This window comes from Prosopis cineraria, unplaced genomic scaffold, assembly GCF_029017545.1.
Source record: "Prosopis cineraria cultivar Desert tree isolate PC_DT_omini unplaced genomic scaffold, ASM2901754v1 PC1, whole genome shotgun sequence".
NCBI classification, from domain to species: Eukaryota; Viridiplantae; Streptophyta; class Magnoliopsida; order Fabales; family Fabaceae; genus Prosopis; species Prosopis cineraria.
The window spans coordinates 47,429,890-47,445,091 of NW_026555332.1; the positions used below are offsets into that span (position 1 = coordinate 47,429,890).

Sequence of the window (15,202 nt, forward strand, 5' to 3'; positions counted from 1 at the left end):
AAAACCACAAATTTATTATTATAATAATAAATACATATTATAAAACTATTATTGTAATATTAAATAAATAAATTTAAATTATTAAATTTTGACCTTCATATAGAAATTTTTGCAATCAGATCTACACTAAAAATTAGGATTATAATAGCAAATATTTTATGCTTCGTTAATTTTATTGATTGTGCACAGTTGCTCGTCTATTAGAAGTAACATTGTTCGTGCCATGATCATGTATTAAAATGTAGGTACATCTTTCAATGAGATTTCAAACATTAGCTTGTTATGTTGAAAGCAGTGTTTTTAAAATCGGACCGAACCGGATGGTCGGATCGGTCTGATTGTCGACCGGTTTGGTTCATAGAAAAAAGCCATTTTAAGAGTTGAGTCAGGTTGAGCCATTTTGAACCGGTGCTCGGACCAAGAACTGAAATCAAGCCAGGAATTGGATCCGGTTTTCAAAAACCAGACTGTGCAAAAAATTTTTTTTATTTTTATCAATTTTTTAAAAAAATGACTAATTTTTTTAATCATTTGATATTATATTGTATCACGTGATTTGTGAAGTCATGATAAACTTAAAATATTTTATTTTTTTAAATTAAATAGCAATTTCATATGTATTTCTTATATTTAAATTATTATATACATATATAATTTTTTTTAATTTAATTATTATATCACCGGTTGAATCATTGGTCTAACCCGGTTGAATCATGAGAACCGTGAACCGTTGACTTTTCGGTTCAATGTCCGGTCCGGTTCTGAAAATATTGGTTGAAAGAACTAATTATTTTGTTATATTCAACTCTTATTTTAAATTATTTAGGTCAATTTTCCCTTAATTTTTCATAGTTTTTAACTGTGGAGGTTAAACTTTATATCTGAACTATTTAAGTATAATTTTAATAGTTCAAAATTATTTATTTATTTAATATTACAATAATAATTTTACAATATTATTTATTTTTATTTATTTTATAATAATAACTCGTGGTTTAAAACCAAAAAGGAAAAAAAAAAACAAAAAAGACATTTGTGAAACAATGCAATTTAGGTGATGAGCCGAGCACCGAAACCAAGTCCTTTCGCCTAAAAAAGTGTGCGTCAATCTCGCAATGCCAAAACCCTGTTCAAAATGGCCATGAACCATAATGAATCCTTCAAAAGCCTCAGAGACTGAGTGAGTACATGTCTGGAAAATGTGGCAAATAACTCGACAGAGATGACATTGACAAAAAACCCTTTCACAAAAGACTTCAATCTAGACATCATCATCATTGCTCAAGGGCACATTAACCCACTAAAGGAGAGGAAGTCTGGAATCAATCATAAACCGAACATGATAGAAGTTGAGCGTACTGGAGTAGAGAACATTACCATACTCCAGCGCAGTATTGCCAAGGGTAAGGGTTTCCCACCGTGCCCAAAGAAGGAAGCTTGACACCTTGAGTTCTTGCAGCATAAGGTTTAGAAACCATCTGTCAACCAGCAGAAGCGAGTTGTAGAGAGACCGGGGACCATTATAATTTGCAAACAACAAAATCTCTATTTGAGTGTTTTCCATAAGTTGGAAGCTGATAAGATAAAAACATCCTACTCTGCCTTCCACATAAGCAAGAGTGAAAGGAAATAAGTACAAGCATTTACTATAAACAGATAAACAGATAAGAGGTAAGAACGTAGACATTTAAAAATTAGAAAATGACAAAGAGGAACACCAAAATAGCAAAGAGTAATAGTTAGTGAATCAGAGGGAGCGATTGGCCAGAGCAATAGTTAGTGGATGATGAAATTAAGTCTAACAAGTCACAAAAAGATCATAACCCAAGCAACAACCAATAGGTGAAAAGAAGATACAGTGAAAGAAAAATCATTTGGGAAAAGAAGAGCAGCCAATAAGATTATGGAGATTATGGGAGGAAGGAGTAAAGGCTAATTAGTGTGAAATGAAGAAAAACACTCAAATTTGTAGCTAAAAAAGGATGGCCAATAGCCAGAAGTATAAAGATAGAAAATTAGATACAGGTGAAAAAAAGGATTTGAGGCTACAAGAGAAGATCCATTACCATAGGCATGACGCATAGACAGAGGAAAAAGAAGTGGAGTTCAATACAAGCACAAAGAAGAAAGAAGAAGATTGAAAGATTCTTATCACAGAGTGTGTGTAGGTGGGAGTTTTTGGAGGAGGTGGGCGAAGTTGCTTCACCTTCCTTATGTGGTTGGTACTTTTTTTTTTTTTGGAGAAATACTAGAGACCTTCATTCACGAAGAAAGTGTACAAAAGAAAAACTTAGGAAAAAATAGAGCCTAGCAAACAACAAAACCAAAAGTAAAAAACAACCCCCAATTAAGTAATGAGAGGTTAATAATACAAATTGAAATCATCACTAAGTCTAAAAGCTGACTTAGCTAAAAAATCAGTCATCCTATTATTTTCTGTGTACAAAAAATTAATTTGGACCTCTCGATTTTTAATCAAAAGTTTTTTTGTATAGTTGATAATTTGTTAGAAATGGTGATAATTATGGTTCTCTATTGTAATTGTAGATATAACATTAGCACAATCACAGAAAACCTCGGCAAACTCAAAATCCTTTTTGCTAACAAATTTCAAATCCTTTGAAAATGCCAAAGACTTTTAGAAATAGTAGATGATAATTGTTTCACTTTACGGTTAAAACCCATAATCCAGTCTCCATTAGAATCTCGCAACATCCCACCAATAGCACTGTATATGGTTCGTACTTTATAAAGGAAGGGAATGGGATCACCTTGATTAGTTATATATATATATATATGAACCCCCCCCCCCCAATCCTCTGCTAACCTTCCTCTCCAATTTAGAGTTTTTTTGGAAGGAAGACGAAAGATAAAATTATAACTAAATTACTTATTTATTTATTATTTTAAAAATTTTAAACTATATTTAATATTAAAAAAGTATGCATTATTTTAGTCCCTCTCTCTTATAGTTAAATAAATTTTATCACTTTACAAAATTAATATATATATTTTGTTGTCTTAAATTTTATTTTTTTTCATTAGATGCACTATCAAAATATAAAATTACTGTATTTATTTTGCAAAAAATATTATTAATATAAGTTCATATCCGTAAAACAATAAATTTACTAAAATACAATATAACTATTTTTAATATAAATCAAATAAAAAATAAAAATAAACTTAAAATTGATAATAATAAAATTGTTAACTTATTATTGATTCCCTCCCATTCTTTCATAAATCAAACAAAAATTCATTAAAATCTCACTCTCTTCCCTCGTTCCCCTTGCCTCCCCTTTATCCCTCCCCTCTTTCCATTAAAATTCCTCCCCTCCCTCTCTTTTAACTAAACACACTCTAAAGATAAGAGTGAGAAAAATCTTTCACTAGAGGAAGATCCAATTAAATTTATATTATCTAGATTTGCTATAGAATAAATTTATTATAATGTTGTAAGTTTATTTTAATAAAAATAAAACCTTCAAAATGAACTGTGAGATTAAATTCAGGATGGTATAGATCTATCACTCTCAACACCACCATGAGTAAAGCAAGGTTCGGAGGGTTGCTCTTTAAAATTCATTTTCATAAAGATTTAAGTATTAAAAAAATAATATTTTTTAAAAAAATCAAGCTTTGAAATCCACTTTTTAGACCCTAAAAAATGAGCCCACGCTCAGTTGCCCCTTTTAAGTCTTTTTTTGTTTTTACATCTTAAAAAAATAAAATATTTTTAATTTTTAAATTAAATTTAAACTGTCAGAGTATATACTTATATTTTAAAAGTAAAATTTTTATTATTTATTTTTAATTTTTGAATATCATAATTGTAATTTAAAAATATAAAATTTTAATTCTAAAAACTGTATAAAATAATAAAAAAGAATTTATAGACAGCCTTTAAATAAAAGTGAGGCTTAAAAATCAATTATTTTTGAAAAAATCGGATTTAGAAACCTGAAACCATAAACAACAGGCCATAAAGGCAGAGCCCACATGAAGCCGCTAATCCAACCTGGCACTCTAATCACCTATAAAGCGGACAAACCTCAGCCGTCTGGGGCTGTGACCGCGCGAAGAAGAGTACTCTGCGACATTCAGCAACCGTGACGCCATCGGGCGAGTCAGATCGTCGTCCCGCCGGTTAGTGTTTCCTGTCTTCTTCTTTTCTTGTCTTGTTATGCTTTCATTTGTTCGTGACCCAAACCCAACGACACCCTTTTCCATTCTTTTTTCGTATGCTTTCTGTGCCAGTCAAAATGGTAATAAGTGATAGCAAATTTGTAGTAACTACTGCATGTTATATTTCTTTACTCCATTGATGCCTGTGTTCTCAAGCTATCTCCGATTTATATCGGAAAGTTTGATGCTTTACTGCTTTAGCTCCATTTTTTCTTCTCTTCAGTCTCCAAGTTCGATGCTTTAGGTCTCAGTTTTTGTAATAGCAATGATAATTTTCGATTTCATCACCTGTGTGCAAAGAAATTTGAGTCAGTTTCTTGGTGACAAATCTGAATGAACGGCAAGTTATTTGATTTATGGTATGTGGTATTATACTCGTTTCAAGTGCTCTGTCTTTATAAATACAGTAATAGATAATACATCGATTGACAATAGACAGACAGACTAGCATCCTAATTTGGATGAGAAGCTGGTGTATGGTGGTGAAAAGAAAGGGGAAAAGAATAGAAGTAGGGGGGGGGGGAAGAGAGAGGAGAGGTTTATCTGTATAACACACTGAATTTCTCCTTAAGCATAGCTTCTGATTACATTTAGGATTCCTTATAATTCATTCTTACGGAAACAAGCTACCTCCCTTCCTAACTAAGTAATATTGGCAACTAACTGATGGCTCATTTATTTTTATTTATATTTACACATCAGAAGCAAATCCTTTGTCTATAAATGTACGTCTATAAACTGATTCAGGGACAAAAGTCACAAACATCATAGCGTGGGGGATTGTTTCTAAAACCCTTGTTTCTCATATTTACCTTGTTTTGTTTCTCTTTAAATGTAATATACCCAATTTATAAAGGATTCTGACTGATAATACTCATAATTTGCCCTTTCTGTTCTCAAATCACTTTAATTCTTATTAGTAAGTTAGTAACAACACAAAAACCAGACATAGCGCCCAGAAAACTGCCTTTTCTTCCCTGCATCTAGCCAATGGCTAGATAGGTTTCGACATGGCTAATCCAGACTAATTAATATGACAGGTTCTTAAAAAAAACACGAGATATTTTTTTAATGAGAATTAGTGTTTAACGTGCAGTGTTTCTTTTAGAGAAACACAAAAGCTTTTAATTGTAGGCTTTTGTTTTATCTCTTCATAGATATTCACATTCTGCTTTTCATATCCTTGATAGTACTGTATCCAATAACTTCTGTTTGTGTCCAGGATTCCAATTTCTCCCCCATTTTTGATAAGATATGCATTGATAACTGTTCAGGTCTTCTGCGTCCTCGAAAGTCAATATTTAATCTACAGTGAATTTAAAAAACACAGAGAGAGACAGAGAGAGAGAGAGAGAGAGAGAGAGAGAGAGTGGTTGTAGAGATGAAATATGTTTTGCATGCTATATCTTTTGGTAAAAGCATTTTATTTATCTCTAAATGTATAAACACATGAATGTAAAGAATCCAATTTGTTTCTGTTGAATTTATCTCCCTAAGGGTGTAGCCCATGTTTGATTTGAATAGTCAAGCAGACAAACGAGCCTACATTTTTTTTTTTTATCTCCCACATTTTTATTTGTTTAAGTATTTAACATTTATGATTATGATGAAAATTTTGAAGATGATTCCTGTATTATATTGATTGATATCACATCAGTTTCGTTATACATGAATTATTGAGGGCTTTTGAGAGCTGGTTTATTCGAGAAGTCATAAATTAGAGTATGAGTAGGTGACCTATCATGAAAATAGGTCAAAATGGAGGTGTAAATTTGCATGACTATTAGGCAATCAAATTAGGCAAGTAGTTTCCTAATTTTCCGCCAAGTTTATTTGATTAATGCCTATTTAAATAATGAATATTTTTCTGCATTGATTGATCAAAATTCTAGGTCTCCAGTTTCATTCATCCCTAGCTATATATGATTGCAGCAAGTCACGCAATGGAAGTGGAGTCAAGAAATTCGCTAAGCAATTTCCCAGATGCCATTCTTCACCATATCTTATCTTTCCTCGAAGTTAATGACATAGCAAGACTTAGAGCCTTGTCTAGAAGGTTCCAAGCTTTATGCATTTCCGCCCCCTCTCTCTCCTTCTCCCAACCTCATCATTCTCCTAACTGCTCATGCCTACATGTCTTCAATTTTATGAACACCCTTTCCCGACAACGTCCTCGTGCTTTGAAAATTAACCAACTTTCTTTCTCATCTTTCTGTACGAAACGCAAACACCGTAAGCTTCACAAGCAGTGGATCCATAAATTATTTCAAGCTTTTCGTATCGACAAACTCTCTCTTGATTACCAGTTACCTTCAATCTTCACAAGCCTCTCTAGATTTCAGTCCTTGAAAGTTCTTAAACTAATTATGAGTTCATGCTTCTCAGTGAAGCTTCCTGAGATGAAGCTTGCTTCTCTTGAAGCTCTTCACTTGGAGGGGATTGAAACCGAAGACTCAGTTGGCGCGTGGGTTTCTCAGAGTTTCCCGTCCTTAAAAAGTTTATTCCTCAGAGAAGTCAATATGGCGGGCGTCTCAACAAAACAACTAGACCTTACAATACGAAGTTCATTTTTGGAGGATTTAACCATTCATGATTGCTGCAGCTTTAAACCTGTGAGGATCATCACCGACAATCTACGAGCCCTGAGTTACATCATTTGCTATAGTGACTCTGGTCGCTGCATTCATAATAGGTTGAATATGGATGAGATTGTAGTTGAAGTCTCTGCGCCTAATCTACAAAGCCTTATGTGGGAAGGCGCTCCTACAAAGCTTTGTTATGATAGAAGGACATTCAAGAATTTGCATGTTGCCACTATCACTAATCTGAGGGTCCAGAATTTGAGTTTAGTCAAACAGTTATTTGAAGCTATACGTTGGGCCAGAATACTACACACAGATACGGATACACTTGAGGTTAGTTCATGAGTGTGAGCTCCATATCGTAGTTTACACGCTGCAATGTGGATTCTCTTCCATTATAAAGGGGGAAAAGTAATACTATACAGATAGTAGAATGTAGGTGTTATTTATCTAAAGTTTTATTTGTTTTTTTTTTTCCATGCCCCTGGTCGACGCAAAAATTTGTTGGTCACATGAGTAACTTGACCCTGGAATCTTAGTGGAATTTTAGCACACGGCTTGTATGAAAAATTAAACTAACAGGTCTTTTTTTTCCTTGTTTTTATTTTTTTGGGCTCTAAGCAGCTTTTAGATGGAACGTCACCCATTTCATTTGGAAACGTTAGCTACCTTGAAATACAAGTTGCCCGGTACTTTCTTGAGGATGATGTTCGGGATGTTCTAACTACTTCTTTGGAAAGAATATCAAATTTGGAAACTCTTACCCTTGCCCTTATAAGCGATCCTTTTGAGGATTCTGACGAGGTAAGCAGGAATATTTTTTTCCTTTACGTGTTATCTTCTGCAATTTTCACTCCTGTAGTTAGTTTTTGAAACTATTTTTTTTTCATCCTCTCTAAAGATTAACTCTAAACTTGAAACTACAAGTCAATCTTTTATGTTGATTAGCCCCTTGTGTGTGTGTGGTATAACTTGTTTTTTATGTGAATTTTTTGGTATTTCAGGCACCCGATCCATTTAGCTTTAAGGATGTATTAAGGAAGTGTAGGAAAACTAAATGGAAGAAAATAAAGGGATTGAAGAAAGTGAAGTTAAGAATAAGAAACATGTACCACTCTATGGCTTTTCTAATGGGGATGTTGAAGAAATCGTGCGTGGACATGGAAGAGATGACACTTATTTACCCATCTTGTTATCACAAATATTTGAAGCTTTATTTGAATTGTTTGGAGAGTGCTTCTCCTGCAATTTCAATTAATTTATGCCCACCTAATCGAAAGAGATGTCGATCACAATACGACAGTCTTGACTCTTTGAAGAAGCCTTCACGACTCTGTCGCCAAGATGAAGATAATGAGTAGTTCTGCTGAAGGAGGCATTACCGAGTGTTGGTATCCCGTGTCTGTTCTGGTTCAGTCACTGTAAGAAAACAAGGTGATTGGGCATTTTTCCAATTTTTACAACTATTTATTTCTAGTCTGGATTTAACTTATGTTCCCGACTTCACAGTTACATCTAATTTAAGTTATAAGAAATACATCTATTTGTTTTAAAATGATTAATTGTTCAAATTCAATAAAGTGATTCTCAAAGGATCTGGAAAAAGTGATTGTTATTTAGCTCGACTCGTGAAATAATTACTTCTATAAAAAACTGTTTTCGGTTTATTTTGGTGAGCTATCCAGACTATTTATTAACATAATCACTTTTATTAAAAAAAAAAATACTTTTTCATATTCCCTGTTATTAAGTTTGCGTTGAGCCAAACGATTAATTTGAAAATCACTTTTTGTTGAGCTCAAACAAACTGGTCTTAAATCATCTGACAACCTTTCCATCTGCTGTCATAATTAATATCAAGGACGTTATTGGAAAAGCTGTTAATTATTTTATAGATTATGCAAAGTCGCTTACAAATAAAAACATGAAAATTCTTTAAAAAGTGATACATGCGATGTCTTATCATTTACGTTCGCAAACTTCAAGAAGAGTTTTATCATTTTCAAGCAAAACAACAAAAACAAGAAGAGTTTTATCATTTCATGATACGAAAGTTATTTTTAAAAGGGTTTGTGGAGTATTAAAAGCTCTCTCTCAAGAAAATTAAAAAAAAAAAAAAGATGTCCCTGTCTGTTTTTTAATAAGAGAATGGCGTGGATGAAAGCTTTCCGATTTGGCATGTACGGCGGGACCAGAGTTTGGAATACAGATGAAATATGACCCAATAAAACCCTGGTTAAAAGAAACAACAGAAAAAGGAAGAGATACACAGTGACAGAGGAGAAGTCAAGCGCCCTTGGGCTACCCTGTGCAGCGCAGCTCGTCAGTTCGAATTCGATCCGTTTCACGGAGGAAGGGGAGAATTCTTTTTTTTTTTTTGGGGGGGGGGGGACGGCACTTGTTTTAGAATAACTCAAGATTAATAAGGATCTAATTCTTTTGGGGAGCGGGTAAGGATATACCTGCTGATGCAGACTCAAATCACTCAGACTCGTATTTGGGCTGAAAGGGAACCCTGTCGGCTACGTCTCTGGATCTGGCGAGGCAGCTATCCCTCAATCGTCAATCGTAGCCGAAACGTTGGATTTGAAGATCTCCGAGTGCTAGATCTGCACCGCCTCCTGTGAGTTCAAGCTTATCTGGTGAAGATGCGGCTGAGACATTAGCTTTAAGAAAGCTATTCTCCTTGTGTTAGATCTGCGTCTTGAAAAAGTTGTGCTTTGGGCTCAAGTTCATCCAATGAAGAGGCGGCTTCTGCTTCGGTTGAGAGCAGGGAAGGCGTTGGCTAAGTGATGCTCTGCTCGATCTCCCCTTTGACCCCTCTTTTGACTGTCTTCTTTGCTTTCTTATCTTGTCCGTCATAACTCTCCTTGTTTGGTGGCTTTCTATTGGCCGGGGCCTTGGTATGAGCTGTTGTAATGGAATTTGATTCGGTGCTCGTCATTTCAATTCAAATTAATCCTTATCATTTATTTAAATTAATTTTTAAATATTTTTAATATTATATTTATTAATATAAAACATTTTAAAATTTTAATAAATATATTCATTATCAAAACAAGTATGAATTACTAAGCTATTGAAATCATTTATTATATATATCCAAAAAATTATACATATATGTATGTGTGTGTTAAACATGAAAAGGCAGTGTTGGTAAACTAGAATCTAGTAATCAATTATATTTAAGATACTTGTTATTTATGCAGTGTCACCTACCAATAAACAATGTATACCTTTAATTATAAATAATGTATAAGATACTTGTTATTTTTATAAGGTGATTTGTCAATAGAAATATACATATTTAACAATCAATAATGTATAAAATATTTGATATTCACGTATGGTGACTTGTTAATGAAAAACATATATATTTAATAGTTATTGATATAAAATTTTTATTATTTGCACGGGGTGACTATAAAACCAGTCACAAGTTGTTAATTTTTGATCCTTTTTATAAATATAATCCTAGGATTTATAAAACAAGACTACTAACTATATATGTTTTTTATTGACAAGTCATCATACGTAAATAGCAAATATTTTATACATCATTGATTGTTAAATATGTATATTCTCTATTACAAATCACCTTATGAAAATAACAAGTATTTTATATATTATTAATATTAAAAGTATACATTGTCTATTGGTAGGTGACATTGTATGAATAACAAGTATCTTAAATATAATTGATTACTAGATTTTAGTTTATTAACATTGCCTTCCCACATTTAACACACACACATATATGTATAATTTTTTGCATATATATAATAAAAGGTTTCAATAGCTTAGTGATTCATATTTGTTTTGATAATAAATATATTTATTAAAATTTTAAAATTTTTATATTAATAAATATAATATTAAAAATATTTAAATAAATGGTAAGAATTAATTTGGATTGAAATGACGATCACCGAATGTAAATTCCATTACAACAACTCATACCAAGGCCCCGGCCAATAGAAAGCCACCAAACAAGGAGAGTTAGGACGGACAAGATAAGAAAGCAAAGAAAGACAATCACAAGAGGGGTCAAAGGGGAGATCGAGCAGAGCATCACTTAGCCAACGCCTTCCCTGTTCTCAACCGAAGCAGAAGCCGCCTCTTCATTGGATGAACTTGAGCCCAAAGCACCACTTTTTCAAGACGCAGATCTAACACAAGGAGAATAGCTTTCTTAAAGCTAATGTCTCAGCCGCATCTTCACCAGACAGGCTTGAACTCACAGGAGGCGGTGCAGATCTAGCACTCGGAGATCTAGAGCTTCATTCAAATCCAACGTTTCGGCTACGATTGACGATCGAGGGATAGCTGCCTCGCCAGATCCAGAGACGTAGCCCATGGTAGCCGACAGGGTTCCCTTTCAGCCCAAATACGAGTCTGAGTGATTTGAGTGTGCATCAGCAGGTATATCCTTACCCGATCCCCAAAAGAGTTAGATCCTTATTAATCTCTTGAGTTATTCAAGTTTATCTTTTTGTGGAGTATTCTGTGACGGTCTTCTCACTATAGATGTGTGAGATGGGAAGAGTTGATGGCCAATATAAACCACTTCTTTTTGGCCAGATTATTTGAAGCTGAAAATTTCTGGGAATTTCAATGCTTTCCTACTCCTGTATCTTTTCTGACTTGTGTTCATTTTGATTTACTGTTTGAAATTGCGATGGGTGCACAATTAAGCTCAGGACTAGAATCCAATCGAATACTAGACGGGAGTCATTGCTTGATAGAAAATTTGAGTGCAGAATATCAAGCATTACAACCTATATATCAGTCCAAAATCCACACAAATAATACCCAACAAACAAAATCAGTCTAAAACGCCAACACAGTAGTATGTTCGAAGCAGTCATTACTTGATAGAAAATTTCAGTCCAAAATATCAAGCATTACAACCTATATATCAGTCCAAAATCCACACAAGTAATACCCAACAGACAAAATCAGTCTAAAACGTTAACACAGTAGTATGTTCGAAGGAGTTATTAGTTGATAGAAAATTGGTCCAAAATGTCAAGCATCACAACCTATATATCACGTCCAAAATCCACGCAAATACCCAAAAGACAATATCAGTCTAAAACGCAAACACAGGCACAAGTAGTATGTTAGACAGTAACAGTAACAAAGCTCTTCAGCCAGATCCACTAAACTTTGTTGACTTGATCTTCTTCTTGGAACTTCCTTCACCCTCCCCCTTTCCTTTCTTTCTTTTTGACCCTGCTGCTTTCATCTCCTTCTTGGGAGAGGACTCTTCAGGTGCTCTGAGTTTTGACCCTGCTGCTTTCATCTCCTTCTTGGGAGAGGACTCTTCAGGTGCTCTGAGTTTTGACCCTGCTGCTTTCATTTCCTTCTTGGGAGAGGACTCTTCAGGTGCTCTGAGCATAAAGTCAGCACCACTACCGTCCCAGTATATTGTAGGGACCCTCATATTTGGTGCCTACGAACCAAAAGCAAGAAAAAAGTAAATTCATATTAACAGAAAACTCGGGGGGCAAAAATAAAAATAAGAAACCAAAAGGAGTGGGAACTAACTCTGTCAAATTCTCTCCATAGTTCTTCGCATGGAGAGGCAACCAAGAAAGACTTGCTTGGTTCCTTTTCGATAATGGATTTAAAACACTGAAACAGGTCATTCCCCCCTCCATGCTTGCAGCTAAAAAAAAAAATCATCAGATGAAGAGAACAGAAAAATGCGTTTAGAGAAAACAAAGCTCAACATAAATGAAATCCTTAATCTGGATGTCTAGCTTAGCTATTAAAAAGGAGAAAACAAAACATGACAAAGTAAATCTGGAATCCTCTAACTCATATTCTTAATCCAGAAATGTCTAGCTTAGCTATTAAACAGGAGAAAACAAAACAGAACAGAGTAAATCTATAATTCTCTACTGAAATGTCTAGCTTAGAAATTAAAAAGAAGATTGTACCGTTTAATCTGGAGCTGCTTTTTAGCAGCTATGGAGACCTCTTCAGTAATGTAGGGCTCCCGTTCCAGAGCCTTCAGCATACATCTGAGGACAAAGAAGAGGAGTAAAAGCAATGCGTGTAAAGCTAACCTAAATAGATAGCAAATCAAAGAAGGATGGCAAATAACCTGGAGGTTCTGAGAGTTACCCTTCGTTTCAGGAATCCTCTGAGTGACTCCTTCAATTTGATTTTCTCGTGATAAAAATGGTAGAAAAATCGAGCATCTACGAGTACTTGATACGGAGTCTTGAATTTCAGGTCATGCTTGAGAAAATCCAGGATCTTCCTAATCCTCCCTTCGCTCAGTGGAATGGAATTGAGAGTAGGATACTGGACTTCAGGTACGTGCAGGAGAGACATAGTGGCAAAGTGGAATGACGGAGTGAAGGAATCGTGAGTAAGAATGGCTGATGAAAGGAAAAAACTTCCTAGGGAGAGAAGAGGTTAAAAGGGACCTGAACCGCTGATGCAGTTAGACGGTTAATAATGATAATGAAACAGAATTTTATAGTTTATACTAATAAAATAGTACTCCCTCCTTGTTAGATATTAAAAAATATAAAAAAATTAGTCTTTTAAAGTGTGATTATTGTCTTTTTATTAAAAGTGCCCCTATTGAATGAATTTACTTTATATTTATTTTAGGGTATTTATAGGGGTAAATATGAAAAGATAGGATTAGTTTAAAAATAAATAACTACTTTTTTGAGGGGTGAGATTCGATTAAAAATGCCTTACATTTTTAAACGGAGGGAGCATAATATAATTCTATACAATTATATAAATTTTATTTCATCACTTTACTGTATATATTATAGAACTACATGGGCTAGATAGGTTTTAGACCTGTGCATCTCACGAGAAATTTAATCTTGATTTAATTGAAGTGAATGAAAAGGAGGAGAATGTGGGAAGCGATTCTAAGGCGTTTAATTTTTTAAAATGATAATTAGGATTATAAAATTTTATTAGAGGGAAAATAGTGAAAAAAAATTAATAAAAAACTTCTAACACACAAACAATTTTGTGCACATATATATTAAATGGTTTCAATGCCCTAGTGGTGCGTATTCTTTTTTTTTTTAAAGGCAAAATAAGGGTATTTTTGTAATTTAACTTAACAATATATTTAAAATAATAAATTTGGGAGTTAGAGATAGCTTGTGAATTTCACCAGACCTCTTCGTAAAATTCTTATGGGGGACCTTGGAGTAACTATTTTTGATACGGTGAGTTATTCTTTAAAATTAGAGCATACCTCCAAACTGAAAAAATGCCGTAGAGTCCATCAACAAACTTCTCACATTGATAGTGAAATTTGATCTCATGACCTTATAAATTATGATCTAATTGTTTAACAATTAAGTTATGAACTAACTGTTTAACAATTAGACTAACCTTTTTTGGGACCTTGGAGTAATTTCCTCAATCTAAAACTTGTCGCCTTGGATGACTATGTTGTGATTGAATTGAGGTTTCGGCTTTTTTCTTTATCATGGGACTGATAGCGATTCTAATTTAGAAATTTTTTTATCGGAACTTGGCCTGATTTCGCTTCACTAATACTGCTAAATGTTTCATAGCTAAGCTCATTTTAGTGTGCTGATTATTGATGTGTTCTCGCGGCGTTAGTTAATAATCGAAGATGTAGGAATTTTAGCAGGAAGAAGAATTGAGGTGGGCGGTGATGGAGGTTTACCCCTTACCCCAAATATAGAAATTGATATTAATGTACACATCATTCCTAGGTGCACTCTCCAAGTCTTCATCTGGCTCGCGTTTGTTCATCGGATGAGCTGAATGGTTGGATGCGTGTAAAACGCAAGCGACAATTTTAATCCTTTTATAAATATTAGTTCATGTTAGGGTTGTGCAAAGACCAAGCAGTCCAGTTCAACCTTAATAAACCTGGTCTTGAAAAATTGACTCAAAAGATTAAAATGACCAATAAAACCATGCTTCGTTTTTGTATTGGACTGCACAAGAATCCGAGTCCTCAGGTCACTTGGTCTGATCTAGTCTTATAAAGTTATTTTATCATTAACTAATTAATTATGATGATAAGTTGAGCAAATGTGTAAAGTAATGCTCAAATAAGTATCCAACTACAGCTGGCACATCTGTTGATAAAAACATCCTCTCCACAGTTCAATGGAAGCATTAGTTTCATTGCATGCGAGAAAGTCAATAAATTCAATAACATTGTGTTCCACGAGATCATTTCCAATAATGATCCAGCCTTTGTACACCTGCATAGACAAAGTGTAGTTATTAGATGATAATAAGTTTAGCTGAAGTCTTGTTTTATTCGTCTTTTGTACAGCTTTAGTTTATGTGAAAGTTCATAGGCTCTTCCAACTCTTATCTTTTTATACTTCACACTTCATAACTCAGTTGTAGGAGTTTTTTTTCATGCTTAATACCCATAAATTCAAGATTACATATTA

At 33.9% G+C, this 15,202-nt stretch overlaps 2 protein-coding genes and 2 long non-coding RNA genes across 8 annotated transcripts; 2 read left to right on the top strand and 2 right to left on the bottom strand.

Annotated features, from left to right (window-relative positions):
- Positions 1–1,010: 1,010 nt before the first annotated feature.
- Positions 1,011–9,724, bottom strand: LOC129313530 (uncharacterized). 4 transcript variants are annotated; one of them, XR_008594000.1, is made up of 4 exons: positions 9,233–9,724; positions 7,883–8,189; positions 1,378–4,476; positions 1,011–1,126 (listed from the first exon to the last, which is right to left on the bottom strand). It is a non-coding gene; the product is annotated as an uncharacterized LOC129313530 (long non-coding RNA). The 4 variants fall into 4 exon arrangements; XR_008593999.1 differs by lacking the exon at positions 1,011–1,126 and adding an exon at positions 1,134–1,300; XR_008593994.1 differs by lacking the exon at positions 1,011–1,126 and having other exon boundaries at positions 1,134–1,478; positions 4,055–4,476; positions 9,233–9,693.
- LOC129313521 (F-box/LRR-repeat protein At2g42720-like) lies at positions 4,028–8,131 on the top strand. 2 transcript variants are annotated; one of them, XM_054956720.1, is made up of 4 exons: positions 4,028–4,149; positions 6,081–7,103; positions 7,395–7,574; positions 7,775–8,131. In XM_054956720.1, the coding sequence occupies exons 2-4, from the start codon at positions 6,111–6,113 to the stop codon at positions 8,129–8,131; spliced, it is 1,530 nt and encodes a 509-aa protein (XP_054812695.1). In that variant the 5' UTR covers positions 4,028–4,149; positions 6,081–6,110. The 2 variants fall into 2 exon arrangements, with proteins under 2 accessions (XP_054812695.1, XP_054812705.1); XM_054956730.1 differs by having other exon boundaries at positions 6,121–7,103.
- A 991-nt stretch (positions 9,725–10,715) lies between the features above and the next one.
- Positions 10,716–13,379, top strand: LOC129323223 (uncharacterized). The gene is made up of 2 exons (XR_008586842.1): positions 10,716–11,192; positions 13,014–13,379. It is a non-coding gene; the product is annotated as an uncharacterized LOC129323223 (long non-coding RNA).
- LOC129323215 (uncharacterized) lies at positions 11,666–12,796 on the bottom strand. Its single transcript, XM_054969826.1, has 3 exons — positions 12,716–12,796; positions 12,321–12,441; positions 11,666–12,225 (listed from the first exon to the last, which is right to left on the bottom strand). The coding sequence occupies exons 1-3, from the start codon at positions 12,793–12,795 to the stop codon at positions 11,920–11,922; spliced, it is 507 nt and encodes a 168-aa protein (XP_054825801.1). The 5' UTR covers position 12,796; the 3' UTR covers positions 11,666–11,919.
- Positions 13,380–15,202: the final 1,823 nt, after the last annotated feature.